The following is a 14,230-nucleotide window of genomic DNA, read 5'->3' on the forward strand; positions in this document are numbered from 1 at the left end:
ATAATGGTCTAAAAAAAAAACTGTGTATAAATACTTCTAGCTTATAAAACTTGATTTTTACCTATAATAATTAAAACTGTGATAATTGCATAAATTTACTCTCTAATGATCATTATGGTAGAGTTAGCCGGAAATGAATTTGTATTTTCTCTTTCTTCTCTTTATATATATATATATATATATATATATATATGAATTTCTTTTCCTCTTCTCTCTCTCTTTTTTTTTGGGGGGGGGGGGAGGTTCAAGTAAGATTTCAGAATGTTTTAAATAACTATGTAAACATTTTAAAACTACTATCTTTAATAAATTGTATAACATTGATTTCCTCTGCTGATTTAAAAAACTTGCTGACTAATTCAAAAGTAACCAAACTTGCTTCAGAATTTCGTTTGAAGAAAGCTTGTAAACTTTACATCTCAGATTGTCAACATTGCCCCCATCTAATAATATAAGTAGCTTGTAAACATTATCTCGGTCTAAAAACCTGAAAAAAAATTTTTTTTTTATCCTTTTGTAAATTAGGAGTATTTAAGTATAATGTGCTAAAACTATATACAGGGTGCATGAAGAATTTAAGAACAAAATATTTCAGTAAACAACAGTAAACAATTCAGTAACAAAATATTTAAAGTAAACAAATACTCTTAGGAGAAAAATGAATAGTATTGCCACAGAATTTGATACACTTCTTTTTACATTTGTGTAGTAAAATCTTATTAAATGAAATTGGCTTAAAGCTTTAGTGATGGTTTCGATGCAAATTTGGAAAATGCTTGCATGCCAGGATTGGGTGATCTTTATTCATGTTGGTGTGATATCCACAATGGTAGCTGTCAACAACTGGAGACTGCTTATTAGTTTCCCTGTCAACAACATTCCAACTGTAGTAATCCAGAGGATCAGATCTGGAGAACTAGGAGGTCAGATGATTGTGAAAATTCTTGAACAGCCACTTTTTTGTCGCATATGCTGAGTCAAAAGAAGTGGAGTCCTGATGGAACATGTGTAATCTTCTCTGGTTCATCCCCTTTATCCAGGGATTGATAGCCATTCCAGTATGTTGATGTAGGCAGCCATATTGACTTTTGAAGCCCCTGTGTGAAGAAGTGAGGTGGCATGACATCTCCCTTGTGGTTCATGCCCCCCAAGACTATCACAAATGATAAGAAGTTACTGTACATAACTGTGAGGACCTCAGCTGATGTTATGCAGAGCCCTGAGTTGCTAACTCTCCCGATTTACAATATATTTCTTCCAACTTTTCCTTATTCTTAAAATTTCTCATGATTTTTATGGAACTTAGCTTAATACTTCCTGATATGAACAAAAAAAAAAAAAAAAAGTTTTTGGACGTCTGAAAGCAATTGAATTTAGATTATATCTAAAACAAAACCTTGCGAATCACATGGGAATTTCTATTTTATGAGTGAGAGCATACATATCCAAAAATGTCATTCTTCAGTTCTCTAATGGGCATCGAGCTCCATTGTGTGTCATCTGGCGTATATTAGCAATGTGCACAAAGCAAGCTTTAGGCTGTTATTTGGATGTTCTTTATTTATTTCGTTCATCTTGTTCGAGTTGTGTAAGCACATGTGCATTTGGGAAATAGTTATAGAAATTATCATCTTTTGTTATGTCTGCGAGAAAGGGTGAAATACTCGTGTACATTTCAAAAATCATACACAGTTGACTTTCCTTCCATTATTCCTCAAGGAAATGTAATAAATTTGCGATGTGTATTGTCTGTCATTGCGATTTTTCGATTTCGCATGGTGGAAGGGCGGATGTTCTCAAACATGTGTGTACACAAAAACACAAGGACAACATGAGTTGTTTTGAAAAAAACGAAAAATTAAATTTTTCTTCGCAAACAAAGGACCAAAAAGTTATTAATGCAGAATGTCTGTTCTCTGCCTTTTTAATGGAGCACAACCTGCCACTGAATGCATCTTATCACGCTGCAGCTTTATTTAGAAAAATGTTTCCTGATAGTGAAATCACTAAGAAATACACAAGTGCAAGGACCAAAACAGGTGCAATTGTTAAAGAAATGGGTTTGAAAAATAAATCTTCAGTTATTGATTGCATTTAAAACAGCTCCGTTCTGCCTCTCTACGGATGGAAGCAATAATACCGATTCAAAACTGTATCCAATTGTTGTTTATTTTTTTAATCCAGAGTCTTCAGAAATTGAGTGCAGTTTTCTTTCTGTCCCCACTTTACGCTTTAATATAGCACAGCTAATTATTATAACTTTAAAAGAAATTGCAGTCCCTCTGGATAATTGCTTAGCACTTGGTGTCGATAATGCACAGTAATGGTAAGCTTGAAGACTGGTGTTGCAGGCTTCTTAAGAAAGGAAAATTCAGATTTGCAGATTATGAAGTGCACCTGTCACCTTTTAAATTTAGCAGCTGAAAAAGGGGCAACTTCTCTACCAATAAATGTGGATGAACACATTGTTGATATTTATTATTATCTTGAAAGGAGTTCTAAAAGGAAGGAAAAATTTAAACAATTCCAACAGCTGCATAATACTGAAATGAGAAAATTTTTGAAACATGTGTACACGCTGGCTGTGTTTAAAGAAATGCTTATCTAGAATCCTCGATCAATGGAACCCACTTCTTGCATTTTTTAAAGAAGAAGTAAATGCTTCGAGAGTTAAGATAAAGGACTCTATTGAAAGTTATAAAATACCTAAAGTAAATGGAGTTGTAGTTACTACTTCCATTGGTAAAAATAGGTTTGAGAAAAATAAAGTAATTTCTGTACCATTCAGCAATTCAACTGGTAGTTCTCAAAATAATACTGCAAAATATAAGCATAAAGCTGATACAAATTTCTCTCAAAATAAAAAATTGCTCAACACACGAAACATTTTTCGATTACTGTAAGTTTCTCTTGTGATGAACAAATATTTATGTTTCTTTCTTCGGACCTTAACAAAGCTTTTTGCTTTTTTTTTTTCTTACAATTCATTTTGCCATCATTCAATGCTCTTAACACAGATCTACAAAGCAGAATTCCATTAATTCATGTTTTGCAATCAATGATTTATGATCTGTTTAAAGACATTTTATCAAAATTTGTAAAACCAATCTGTGTTTTGTCTTGTAATTCTATACATGATGTGGTTTATGGTGAAATAGAAAATCAGAAGAAATATGAAGATTTGGTAATAGGAGCCAGAACTACAAAAGTAGTGGAAGAACTTTCAGAAAAAGACAAAAATAAGTTTTATCTTCATGTTAGAAGTTACTTCTCTCGAGTATGTGATTGCTTACTACATAAATTTCCAGTCAACAAGGAAGTGATTTTGCATGCTAAAGTTGCTGATGTTTCTGCAGATTCATCTTTTTCTGATATAAGGTACTTTTTGAACAGATTTACTGTGTTACTTCATTTAATCATGAAAAATGATGATGTTGATGTTGCCACTGATATAATGCAGTCGCAATTTTGCAGTTTAAAATTAGAGATTTTGGATGAACTTATAAAATCAGCTAGGATTGAATCAGCCCAGTGGAGTTTAATTGGAAAATTGAAAGGTGCTGATGGAATTTTAAAATATAGTGAACTGTCTAGAATTATGTTGGCCATCTTGACAGTTTCCCATAGCAATGCAGAGTGTGAGGGGATTTTCAGTGTTGTTGGAAAACGAGGATTAAATTTAGATCTAATATTAGTGATGACACATTAGAAAAACTTTTATTAGCAAAAGCAGGCCTACGTTTCAATTGCTATGAACAAAATTATGAAGTTTCTTTCTTAATGAAAGCAAAATCTTCCATTGTTCATAACATTTGTACAAAAACTGATTAAAGTGGCTTTTTTTTTTCCTTAAACGACGCAAGTAATAAAAATGTTTTTCATGTGTAAGGCATTTTTGCATTGCTTGCATTTAAGAATTAATAACTATTTAAAGTTAATTCATTATTAAAAACTATATTTTTATCATTTAAAATGTCTTTTTAACATTGTGAAAAATCTCCTGATTTTTTAGCGTCATAGGTTGGCAAGTATGAGAGCCATTCATTTACGTATTCAGCTTTTGATCTTGATCATAGTTTTCCTTATCTAAACCAGAGCATGTGGAGCTTCAGTTTGCTCAATAAATGCTTTGACTGAATTGCACAATTCTCATGGATCTTTTCGTGAATGAACTGCCCTCTCCTCAATCACATATGATTTATACCTTATGTCTTTATGTACCAGAAGTCCATTTATGAATTGTGTTGATTGCTAATGCTGTGTTCTCAAATACCTCGCACATCCTGTATATACTTTAAAAATTGTTTTATCAAATGGCAAATGAAGTACTTGTTGGTTATCCGTAATTGGAACTATGGTAGGCACCAAAATAACTCTGCCGGCAATCTCTGTATTATTTTCTACAGTAGCTGTGTTAGTGGTCTGGCCACTGATGCTGGATATTGCTTGCTGTTGGTGAAGGATGCTACCTAGCTGTGGTCTGAAATATATCTTTCAAGTAGAAAATAAGATTTCTTCAAACAGAATAATAATTATCCACTGCTCTGGATTATGAATTCAATCATCTTTGGATTCATAATCGTGTAACTTATTGATTTTGCTGTAGGGATTTTGAAGGAAATGATTTAATTGTCCTGTGTTATAACACTGTGAAGCAGGTATTTATTACCAAATTATTATTGGTGCCTACTGCAGTTTCTGGTTCCAGATATCCCAAGTGCCACAAATGGTCCTAAAAGATATGTAATTTTTTAAATTAGGAATACAAAAAGATGCTGTTCAAGAAGTTTTTATGGGTTGTGTTTTACAAGCTAATATTGGACAAGCTCCAGCAAGACAAGCAAGTATTGGTGCCGGTAAATATCTGCAATCTATTTAATAATATATATCTTCTGTTAGGCTTATGTGCAAATATTAAAAAAAAAAAATCATATTTTAGCAAGCAGTGGTCAGTGGTGTAACTAGAACTCTTGGGCCCCGATGCAAAAACATTTCCTGGGCCCATATGCCAATAAAGTTAATGTGCTTAAAAATAAAATAATAATAAAAAAAGTTAAAAGTTTAAAAAAAATCGAGGATTCCAGGAGCCAATGTTTTCATGATGATTTTTATCACATCTGGATTAATTGTTAAAAAAGAAAAGCACGTTCTTAGGGAACTAGTTGAAAGGTACGTAACATGAAGAAAGAATAAAAAGGAAAATATTTTCCCTTGACTAACTGGTGAAATGCAAATTTGCCCTAGTCTGGGTTTTTGACATCATATGATTTTAATTTAGTTATTTAAGACTTTTTGTGTGAGTGCAAGAGACAGATTTTTCTCTCCTTTCACTGAGATACATACTGATAATAAATGAATAAGTCTATATAAAAAAAAAAAGGAACATGTCGTCGTATAGCATTAAGAAAAGGAAGAAAGTCTTTGCTTAATGCTATACGGCGACATGTTCCTTTTTTTTTTAATATAGACTTATTCATTTGTGGAGATTTTTATATAAAATCCAAGAAGTTTTACATACTAATGTTTTAAATTTTTATATAAAATCTGTGCCTGTCTAAGTTTTTTTTTTTTTTTTTTTTTTGCTTAATTTAGCAAACTTATAAATAATTGGTTATATTATAAACTGACAGACAAGATAATTGATAAACATACAGAAAAGATATTACGTTAATATATAGTACTCTGTTTTACTCAGCTTACGAACATGATTTATGCAATAATATACAAGTAATAAATAAGAACTTTTATAATGTTAATGATACATTTGTTAAATATAAAACATGTTTATCATAAACTTCATAACAAAAACTATTTGAATGTACAATTTTTGTAGAAAATACGTAAAGTTTTTTCTGTCATAAAAATCCTTTTGGCACACTAAACTACTTGAATACATGACTTTTATAAAGAATATGAATACTAAAGTTTTTTTCCATTTCCTTTTAATTTTCCTTCAGCCTGCTGTTCTTCTCTTCCTTTATTCCTAATAAGTGTAATTATAACACTGGTGGCCAAAATTCATCATAAAGACAAAAATCCTTCTTTATTAAAATTTGCGTGTCCTAACCTTCATTTCTGAAAAATTATTCATCAATACCTGGACATCCATTTTCTCAGCCATCTCAGCTTCAGCGCTCAATAGTGATAGGTTTAACAGTCGATCTTGTATCATAGTGTTTCTTAAATATTTATTATTGAAAATGATCTCTCACTCATGGCTGTGGTTACAGGTATTATATATAAATACAATATAAGTGAATTGTACACTCCCGAATAACTGCTTGTCATGTCATAGTATTTTACCATTGCTAATTTAGCAGTGGTAATTGCTAATTTAGAATCCTTAACGGATTTCAAATTTTATATTTCGGTTCTGAAAGTATTTATAAATAATATAAGTTGTACTTCATGCGCATTAGCAAAGTCTTCTTTATATGTTTTCTGTATTTTTGAAACATTATTAATAATTTCCGTATTTGTTAATGATGACATTCCAAAAGGGAAAACATCATTGTGATTTTTGATATTTCTGTTATTCTGTACTTTAACTGAGTATTTAAAATGTTGAGATCAGAACAAAAAACTGTTACTTTAAAAGACATTTCAAAATTTTCAAGCCTGTTATCCTCACATAACTCATCAATTTTTTTTTTTTTTTTTTTTTTTTTTTTGTCTTTATTTTTTCAAATTTAGTTTCTATGCCCCATTTATTTTCAATAAACTCAGCTTCTTTCATAATGTCTTCAGACTTGTTTCACATATCTTGCATATTAATAGAAACGCTTCTTAGATGTTGATGAGTTCCATTCAAGTCGATTGATTTTCGATTGTCGAGTTGATTGATTGATTGATCGATACTACAGCTATAGCGCAGGACGTGTTTAAAAAATTTTGTTTTTAACTTTTGGCCTGTTATTATGCTTCTTAATGTATGGAAACATATATTATATCTATATTCCGTGTTTATCATCAAAATATTTCATGTTAATATAACAATACATTATTAATATTAGTACACATTTGCATTGTTAATGGTGATAAGTTTGGATTTTCAGATAAATGATTAAAAGTTTGGGTGAATTGAATTTTTAGCAAGTTTTAAATCATAAGAATTTAGCTTATGTAGTATTGCAAATCAATAACTTACCTTTATAATGAAGACTTATATTTGAGATCACGTTAGAATTTAATTTTAAAGAAAAATTTCTGTTCATTCTCACCATAGACTAGAGAAATGGCATTAGAATAAGAGCAAGTTTAAGTTCAGTTTACTGTTCTGAGTCATCAGCCAATTATAAGTATACTTCAGGGGTAGCGTTTCACACGTCAACGCAACTGTTTAGCAAAGAAAGGGACCTCGCCTCAATTATAAATTTCCAGTGTCTTCCCAAGTTGTGTCACAGGAAAACTTTCATCTAAGATTTTGCTGTAAAGATGTTGACTTCCTTTTAAAATGCTGAAACATCTGTTTTCTTTTTTCAGTCAAATTGTACTATTATTATTGTCATATTCCAATGATACATAATGCATGACCTGCAATATCTTTCTACATTTCCTCTGTACTATAAATATATTTCAGTTAATGTATAATTATTAAATATTTAACACTAAAAATTATGGATATTCAAATAATTTTAGGAAATTCTTCCACAAGTTTAGGATGAAATAATAAACAGGTAGAAACAAATTTTATTGATCTGTATCCAAAGAGCTTTGAAAATGACTGTGTAATACGAAATGGAAATTTTAAAATTAAACACAAAATACTTATGATATGAGGATTTATCTAAATTTAAATACCTGCTGTAGCAGAATATGACAATTCGCTTCCAAGATTCAAGTTCACAGAAATGTTTAATAATGTGTAGTTAAGCTTATTGACACTAACGTATATTTGAAGATGAGTACTCACTCTTTCGCATGGATTCTAAAGTAGTACACATAAATACTTGTTTAAGAAACAAGTATTTATGTGTACATAAACATAACATTTAACATAACATTTCTTCATAATTAGTAAAAATAAAGTTATATGAAACAAGTTTTGCATACTTCGTAGAGAAATGCGCAAAACTTCATTTAATGAAAATAGGTTTGTTGTACCCCAGGTGGATCAAAAAGCAAAAATCAGTTAGGAAAAGTGGATATATTTTAGGAGCATTAATATTTAGGATTACTGTTATCTGTTTTATTTGCATCTTGGAAAGCTATTTATGTGTCAGAAATTATAGAAAAGTTATGCAGTGGTGCCAAAATGAAAGATAATAATGTACAAAGGGATTTTATGAGTGAAAATTGCATCATTTACTATTAAAATGTATTAATTAATTTTTTTAATTCGCGAAAATTATTGAAATATTGCAGTAGTGGAGCAGACTTATTTTCTGAAATATCCCATTCGTTTCTGTAGTGAAAATAGCAATGTAATCCGTGTTTTTTCAAATGTTAAAATGCAACTTAAAACTATTAGGGCAATGCTGCCATTGATATGTTTAGTATTTTCAGTAATTAATTTATCAAAATTTATGAAGTAGTATCTACTTTTAGTTGTGTAATGCCATTTTTATAATTATTATATTATTATTGATGATTTCACGTATTGAATGCTGTGGAAAGTAAATTAAACGCAAAAGTAAAGTAAATTGTAAAATTTCATTTCAAATAACGATTAGAAAGTACTTCACGAAGGCATTCTTCCCTTTAGGCAAATAGTCCTCAAGTGCGTTATTATTATATAATAATTCAATTCAATTCCATTTAAATAACATACAAATTATTGTGCATTACTGAATTATATGCTTAAAGTTTTCACGTTGTTGAAATGAATTGCAATTTATTGTATTTTTTCAAACGAAGGGAAATTAATGTAATACTTTCAAAACAAATTTAATGTCTTCAGAATTATCTTTTACAGATAAGTGGAATTTTTGGTAGATTTACAGGTTAAGAAACACCACAGCTTTTCTCTTTTCTAAAGAAAATCAAGTAAATCCTCAAGAATTAAAATATGCTTAGTAAGTAAGATATAGTTTACGAGTTCTTTGCCTTCAGATTTCCTTCTCGATTAGGGATTTTAAAGAATTCCTAGCCTGCATTTTATCTGCAATGTAAGAATATTTTGAAAATTTTGATATGAAAAATTGGATAAATATTGATTTACTCATTATTTCAAGTAAAAATATTCATCCATTCCATTTCCTTCTCCCATGAGTGAAGAAAAAGTAATAAATTTCAATAAATCTAATGAAAAAAAGCAATTTACCCCAGAAATTAATTGTAATGTTTGGCCGCTTAATGTTTGAGCATCTGAATGAAACTTTGTGTTCTTAGCCTGTCATAAAACTTCCCCCTTAAAATTCGTCCCTTTAATTCATTCAAAGGTCCTTAAGCCAAACAGGAAATCTCTCCTTTCCAAATGTGGCGTCATAAATTCTTTGCATTTCCTGCACTAGAACGGCATTTCAATATGTGGGTGGGGAAAAGTCCTTTCATAGCACAACTGCTCAACTTACATCAATGATTTTGTGTCCTTAAGAAAGAAAAGCATATATTCTGAAGTTAGCAATTGATACTTACGAATTATTCCCCCCCCCCCTTCAGCTTATTAGAATAAAAAACAGAGAAAAAAATCGATCCGCCTTTAACTTTGCCATTTTTTAATGTCAATCATACTTCTAAATCCAACATTTTTCTGTCCCTTAACCCTGCCTCCTGGTGCGACTGCACAGGTTGCAAATACCGTTATTTTTTACATTGTGAGAACTATGCATTCAAACATGCAGATTTTTCCTTATTTAATTTCTTTAAAAATAATACAGGGTGAAATTATTTGGTGGCAATTATTTGAAAAGTGATATGCCGTTTATAACGAACCAATGAATACATGTTATATATTATATTGTAAGAATCATTCACATATATAAATTTATTCAATTTCAATTTGAATATTAGAACTGATTTTTGGACTTCGGTTTAATGGAAATGATAGTAAGAGTGTGTGATATGTGAACAAAATTAAGCGCTACCGAATGACATATTATCAAAATTGCGAACTGCAAATAATATACAATGATTCCTCTTAACTTGCAAAGTTCATTCCAAATTAAGTACCAAAATCCTGCCTAGTTACTTTATAGAGACATTAGGATTTTTTGAAAGCAGGCAAAATGAAAAATTAGCAACTGCCTTTGCTGGGAATTGAACCACGGACCTCTGGATACCGGTCCAGCATGCAGAACCACTACACCACGAAGGAATGCTAGGAAAGTGGGAGAAATACCTTATATACTCCCTTTTTAAAGGGCGACTGGGGTTTTCAAAGGACCCAATTGCTAAATCTTGGGTGTGGAGAAACCTTATCCAACACCCTTTTAGTTCAAGCGCTACTGTAGAGACTTTAGGATTTTTTGGAAGCAGGCAAAATGGAGAATTAGCAACCACCTTCGCCAGGAATCGAACCACGGACCTCTGGATACCGGCCCAGCGTGCAGAACCACTACACCACGAAGGCACTCTAGGAAAGTGGGGGAAATACCTTATAACTTCTCTGATTTATACTTAGAAAATATGTCTATTGATTCTTCGTTCATAATGCGAATTATACAGAAACAAATTAATATATAAAATAAGTACTTTATAATAAATAGTTACAATTAATTTCCACTTCCACCCCTTTCTGATTTGGTATTACAAAAGGAGAAACCTTTCCTTTATTGGGGTCGCCTTTAATAATTTTCAGGTTAGAGACTAAGGAGTACAAAGAAACTTTTCCGATCTTCTGCTGACTGCTATCCCTAAACTGGGGTAGGTCATGAAGTTACTATTTCATAGTCGAATGATGGAATATTAACTTTTGGAAACACTGAATTTAGCTGTTTCATGTGCTTCCAAGGGCCTATTATCTGCGTCATATAGAGAATTGCGTCACTGCACCATATAGGTAGGGGACCCTTAAAAACTTAAAAGAAAATGAATTCTATTATCTACATATACTTAAAGATTCTAAAGTTAAAAGTAAAATTGGAGTCAAAGCAAAGCTATTCCTCAACTATATTAATATTAGCAATCGTGTAAAAGGGGTATAACACAAAATCCAAACATATCAAAATTAAAATAAGAATTCATAGTAGTACTATTTCTAAAAATAAAAATGAAAAGCCAAAGGGAAAAAATACAAGATAAAAAAATATAAAAATAATAATTAATCTTCTATTGAAACTCGAACTCATCAGGGGAAAATGAATTATAGCTTCTATATATATGTAATAGAATTCCTCTTTTAAATTTAAACATGTAAATATAGTTCAGCAGGACATTTGAGGGCCCCCTAAGCCTTCGAGCTCCTATGCGACAGCATTCCTTGCATACCCTTATTTACGCCACTGGCAGTGGTAATATTAAGATTAATATAATTTAGAAAAATTTTGTACCCATTATAAAATATAAACTTTGACTCCCATGCAATAAAAATCAACTGAGATATTTTATATTAAAATTGGAAATAATATTCAAGAACCATACAGAAATTGAAAAATTAAATGTTTGCATTTATACATAATTAAAAATAAAAATATATTTTAGACAAAGGTTTCTAATGTTAAGAGATTGAGTTTTCCTATGCAGATTATTGTGAAAAATATTCATCATTATAAATTGTTTCAAAATAGAGATCTTATTCACAGAATCTTACAGAATTTGTGTTCTAGAAAATATGAAAAGATATGAATTCTGTAAGATTTCAGTTTTGGAACATATCTAACTTGTAATATTATTTGCATTAGTTAAAAATGAAAAATATATGTAGTTTAATTTTTTTTTCAATTACCTCATTGTGATTCTAAATTTCATGGGAATATTCATAATGTGTTTTTAGACTTTGAAAACTTATAATATGTGCATGAGAATTACTTTGTCATGCCAAATATAATAAAATAAATAAAGATACTAGTAAGTCAAAAAGAAATATTACTGAATGGCATTTAAATGGAAAAAGTACACCTTGAATTATCGTAATTTATTTACTAACCAGTTTCTCATTGCAAATAGGATACGACATAAAAAAATTGCAAAGTTTGAAATTAACCCATTAACTATGGCATATATTTCAGAAAAACGCACCAAAAAAAGAAAAGAAAAAAAAAATTATTTTGTTCTGTATATCAATACAAAAGTTACAAAATTGTTATTTAGTAAAAAAAAATTAAATGCAGTGCCTAGTATTACAGCAAATTAAATAAAAATAAAAGCTAAATATAAGCCGATGTTAATACAACAATATAATTATGAATATTCAATTTCACAAATCTTTTACAGTATAATATATGCCAAAACATGGTACTGCACACAAGCTCGTATTGACCCTATCTAATCCCGAAGAACCTAAACTATACTTCTCATTTATATCTGAATCAGACATTATTAAAAAAGAAAACTTTTTGGTATAAAATTCATCGAAAAACAACCGAAATCAAAAACTTGTCTTTGTTTAGTTGAGCAGCTAAACACACTCATGCCTTTTCTTAACTGATATCCATGAAAAAGTAGGACCAGTAATATCATCTATTATGAAAATAATGAATTAAGTCTGAATTGAATATCTTTAAGCAAAGACAAACTCAATTCTGCCTTTCATAAAATAGAAAGCCAAATTTTTCTTCTATCTAAAGTCAGTTTGGGCTCAAAAGCAGATCTCTGTGTACACGGGGAGAATAAGAGTACAGGAAAGAAGAATTTCTTGAAAAAGGTAAATGTTGTATTACTGATATTTCTTTGCTTTTTAAGTTTTATTGATTGATTGTTCTTGTATGAAATTCTTAGTGCAGTGCAATTTTGAAAATGACTCTTGCCTTTTGTGCATTAGCTTGGTGAAAAGTGAATCAGCAACGAATTCATGACTGGGTGGCATGTGTACCCCGCCCCCCAAAATCAGAAAGTACCAAATAAATGTAACTGAAAAAACTTAAAAAGCAGCACCAAAGGGGAATGGTTGAGGAAATATCTTCAGAAAAAGAGAAGGCAGAGAGGATAATCCAGTTCTTTGATTTTTGATATTTGTTCAAAATGGGGTAAGGTGCAATGTTTCATCTAACAATATTACCCTGATGTAGCTGTAGCAAGCTAAAAAGTGAGCATAAGCAGTGCCAGTTACAATGCCATATTGTATATTTTTTAAACATTTTAATATACAAACAACGGCAAATTACATTCGACAAATTGTGAGGGAAGGGAGTGTAAAGCAGAGCTCAAATGACAGTAAGAAACAAAGAAAAAATAAAAGATGTCTCAGAAGATAATTACCTGAGGGTTTTTTATGGAAGAGAACTCTTATCCAAATGCCCCCTAGGTCCCTTTCGCTTCCACATCCTTTTTCATTTATGCTGTCCACTCTCCTTCATACGGGTACAAGATATTTTTTTTTAAATCTTTTATTTATTTTATTTTATTTTTTGTTCTGAGTTTGTGTACAAAGTATTATTTGTAAAGTTTAAATAAGTAATCATCTGTCATCCAAGAATAGATTAATCCAATTTGAATGAATTCCTGTGGAAAATAGTTTTGGTTTATGAGCATTTCATATGATGAATAGTCTTCCAGAATGAATTAAATTCTGAAGTCCTCCCCATTCAATTAATTCTTTTAGATTATCGGAATATATTTTGCACAAATTCTGAATTCACTTTTGAAAAGGGCATTATATGCAAGTATTAAATATGTATATACAAATATTAAATATGTGGAAAAGAACATTGCATAATCACAGTATAATATTTGATATATAATTCACATTGCAGGAACTCGCATTACAAGAGGTAGCATGGGGTTCAGCACAAAATATAAAATGCTGTGTGAAGTGTTGTTAGTATTTGATGTGAATACTCCTGCCCATCTTTTAGATTCAAGAATGGGAATTCTTCCTTAAATATCGAATGATATATTTCATAATCTTTGCTTTGTCTATTGATGTCACATTTAAAAAAAATAAAAACTGATTTTTTATGTTACTGTTGAGAATTAAATCATTTTTATCTTCAGACTCCCAACCAGCAATCTCTGCTGCCACATTGGCCTATTACATATACTGAAAACCATCTATTTTTTCTTTTCATGTATAATGAGAATCATGACTTAGTTTCTCATAAAAGTTCCTTTATTAAACAATCTCCATTTAGCAAATATCCCATTGCTTGATTTGTCTTAATTCAATCAACCAACCGGCCCACTAGCGGCCAAA

At 30.5% G+C, this 14,230-nt stretch overlaps 1 protein-coding gene across 6 annotated transcripts in view; it reads left to right on the top strand.

Moving 5' to 3' along the window:
- LOC118195526 (acetyl-CoA acetyltransferase, mitochondrial-like) overlaps nucleotides 1–14,230 on the top strand; it is a 137,429-nt gene that overhangs the window by 80,034 nt on the left and 43,165 nt on the right. For 5 of the 6 annotated variants that reach the window (XM_085811786.1, XM_085811787.1, XM_035366848.2 and 2 more), the window contains exon 4: nucleotides 4,761–4,856. In XM_085811786.1, coding sequence (XP_085667912.1) covers nucleotides 4,761–4,856 — 96 coding nt within the window. Of the gene's footprint in view, nucleotides 1–4,760; nucleotides 4,857–8,992; nucleotides 9,015–14,230 lie in introns of those variants that run through there. The other variant, XM_035366850.2, reaches the window with a different exon arrangement.

This window comes from Stegodyphus dumicola, chromosome 2, assembly GCF_044657685.1.
Source record: "Stegodyphus dumicola isolate Sdum_Otavi_A_Nest chromosome 2, ASM4465768v1".
Taxonomy (NCBI): domain Eukaryota; kingdom Metazoa; phylum Arthropoda; class Arachnida; order Araneae; family Eresidae; genus Stegodyphus; species Stegodyphus dumicola.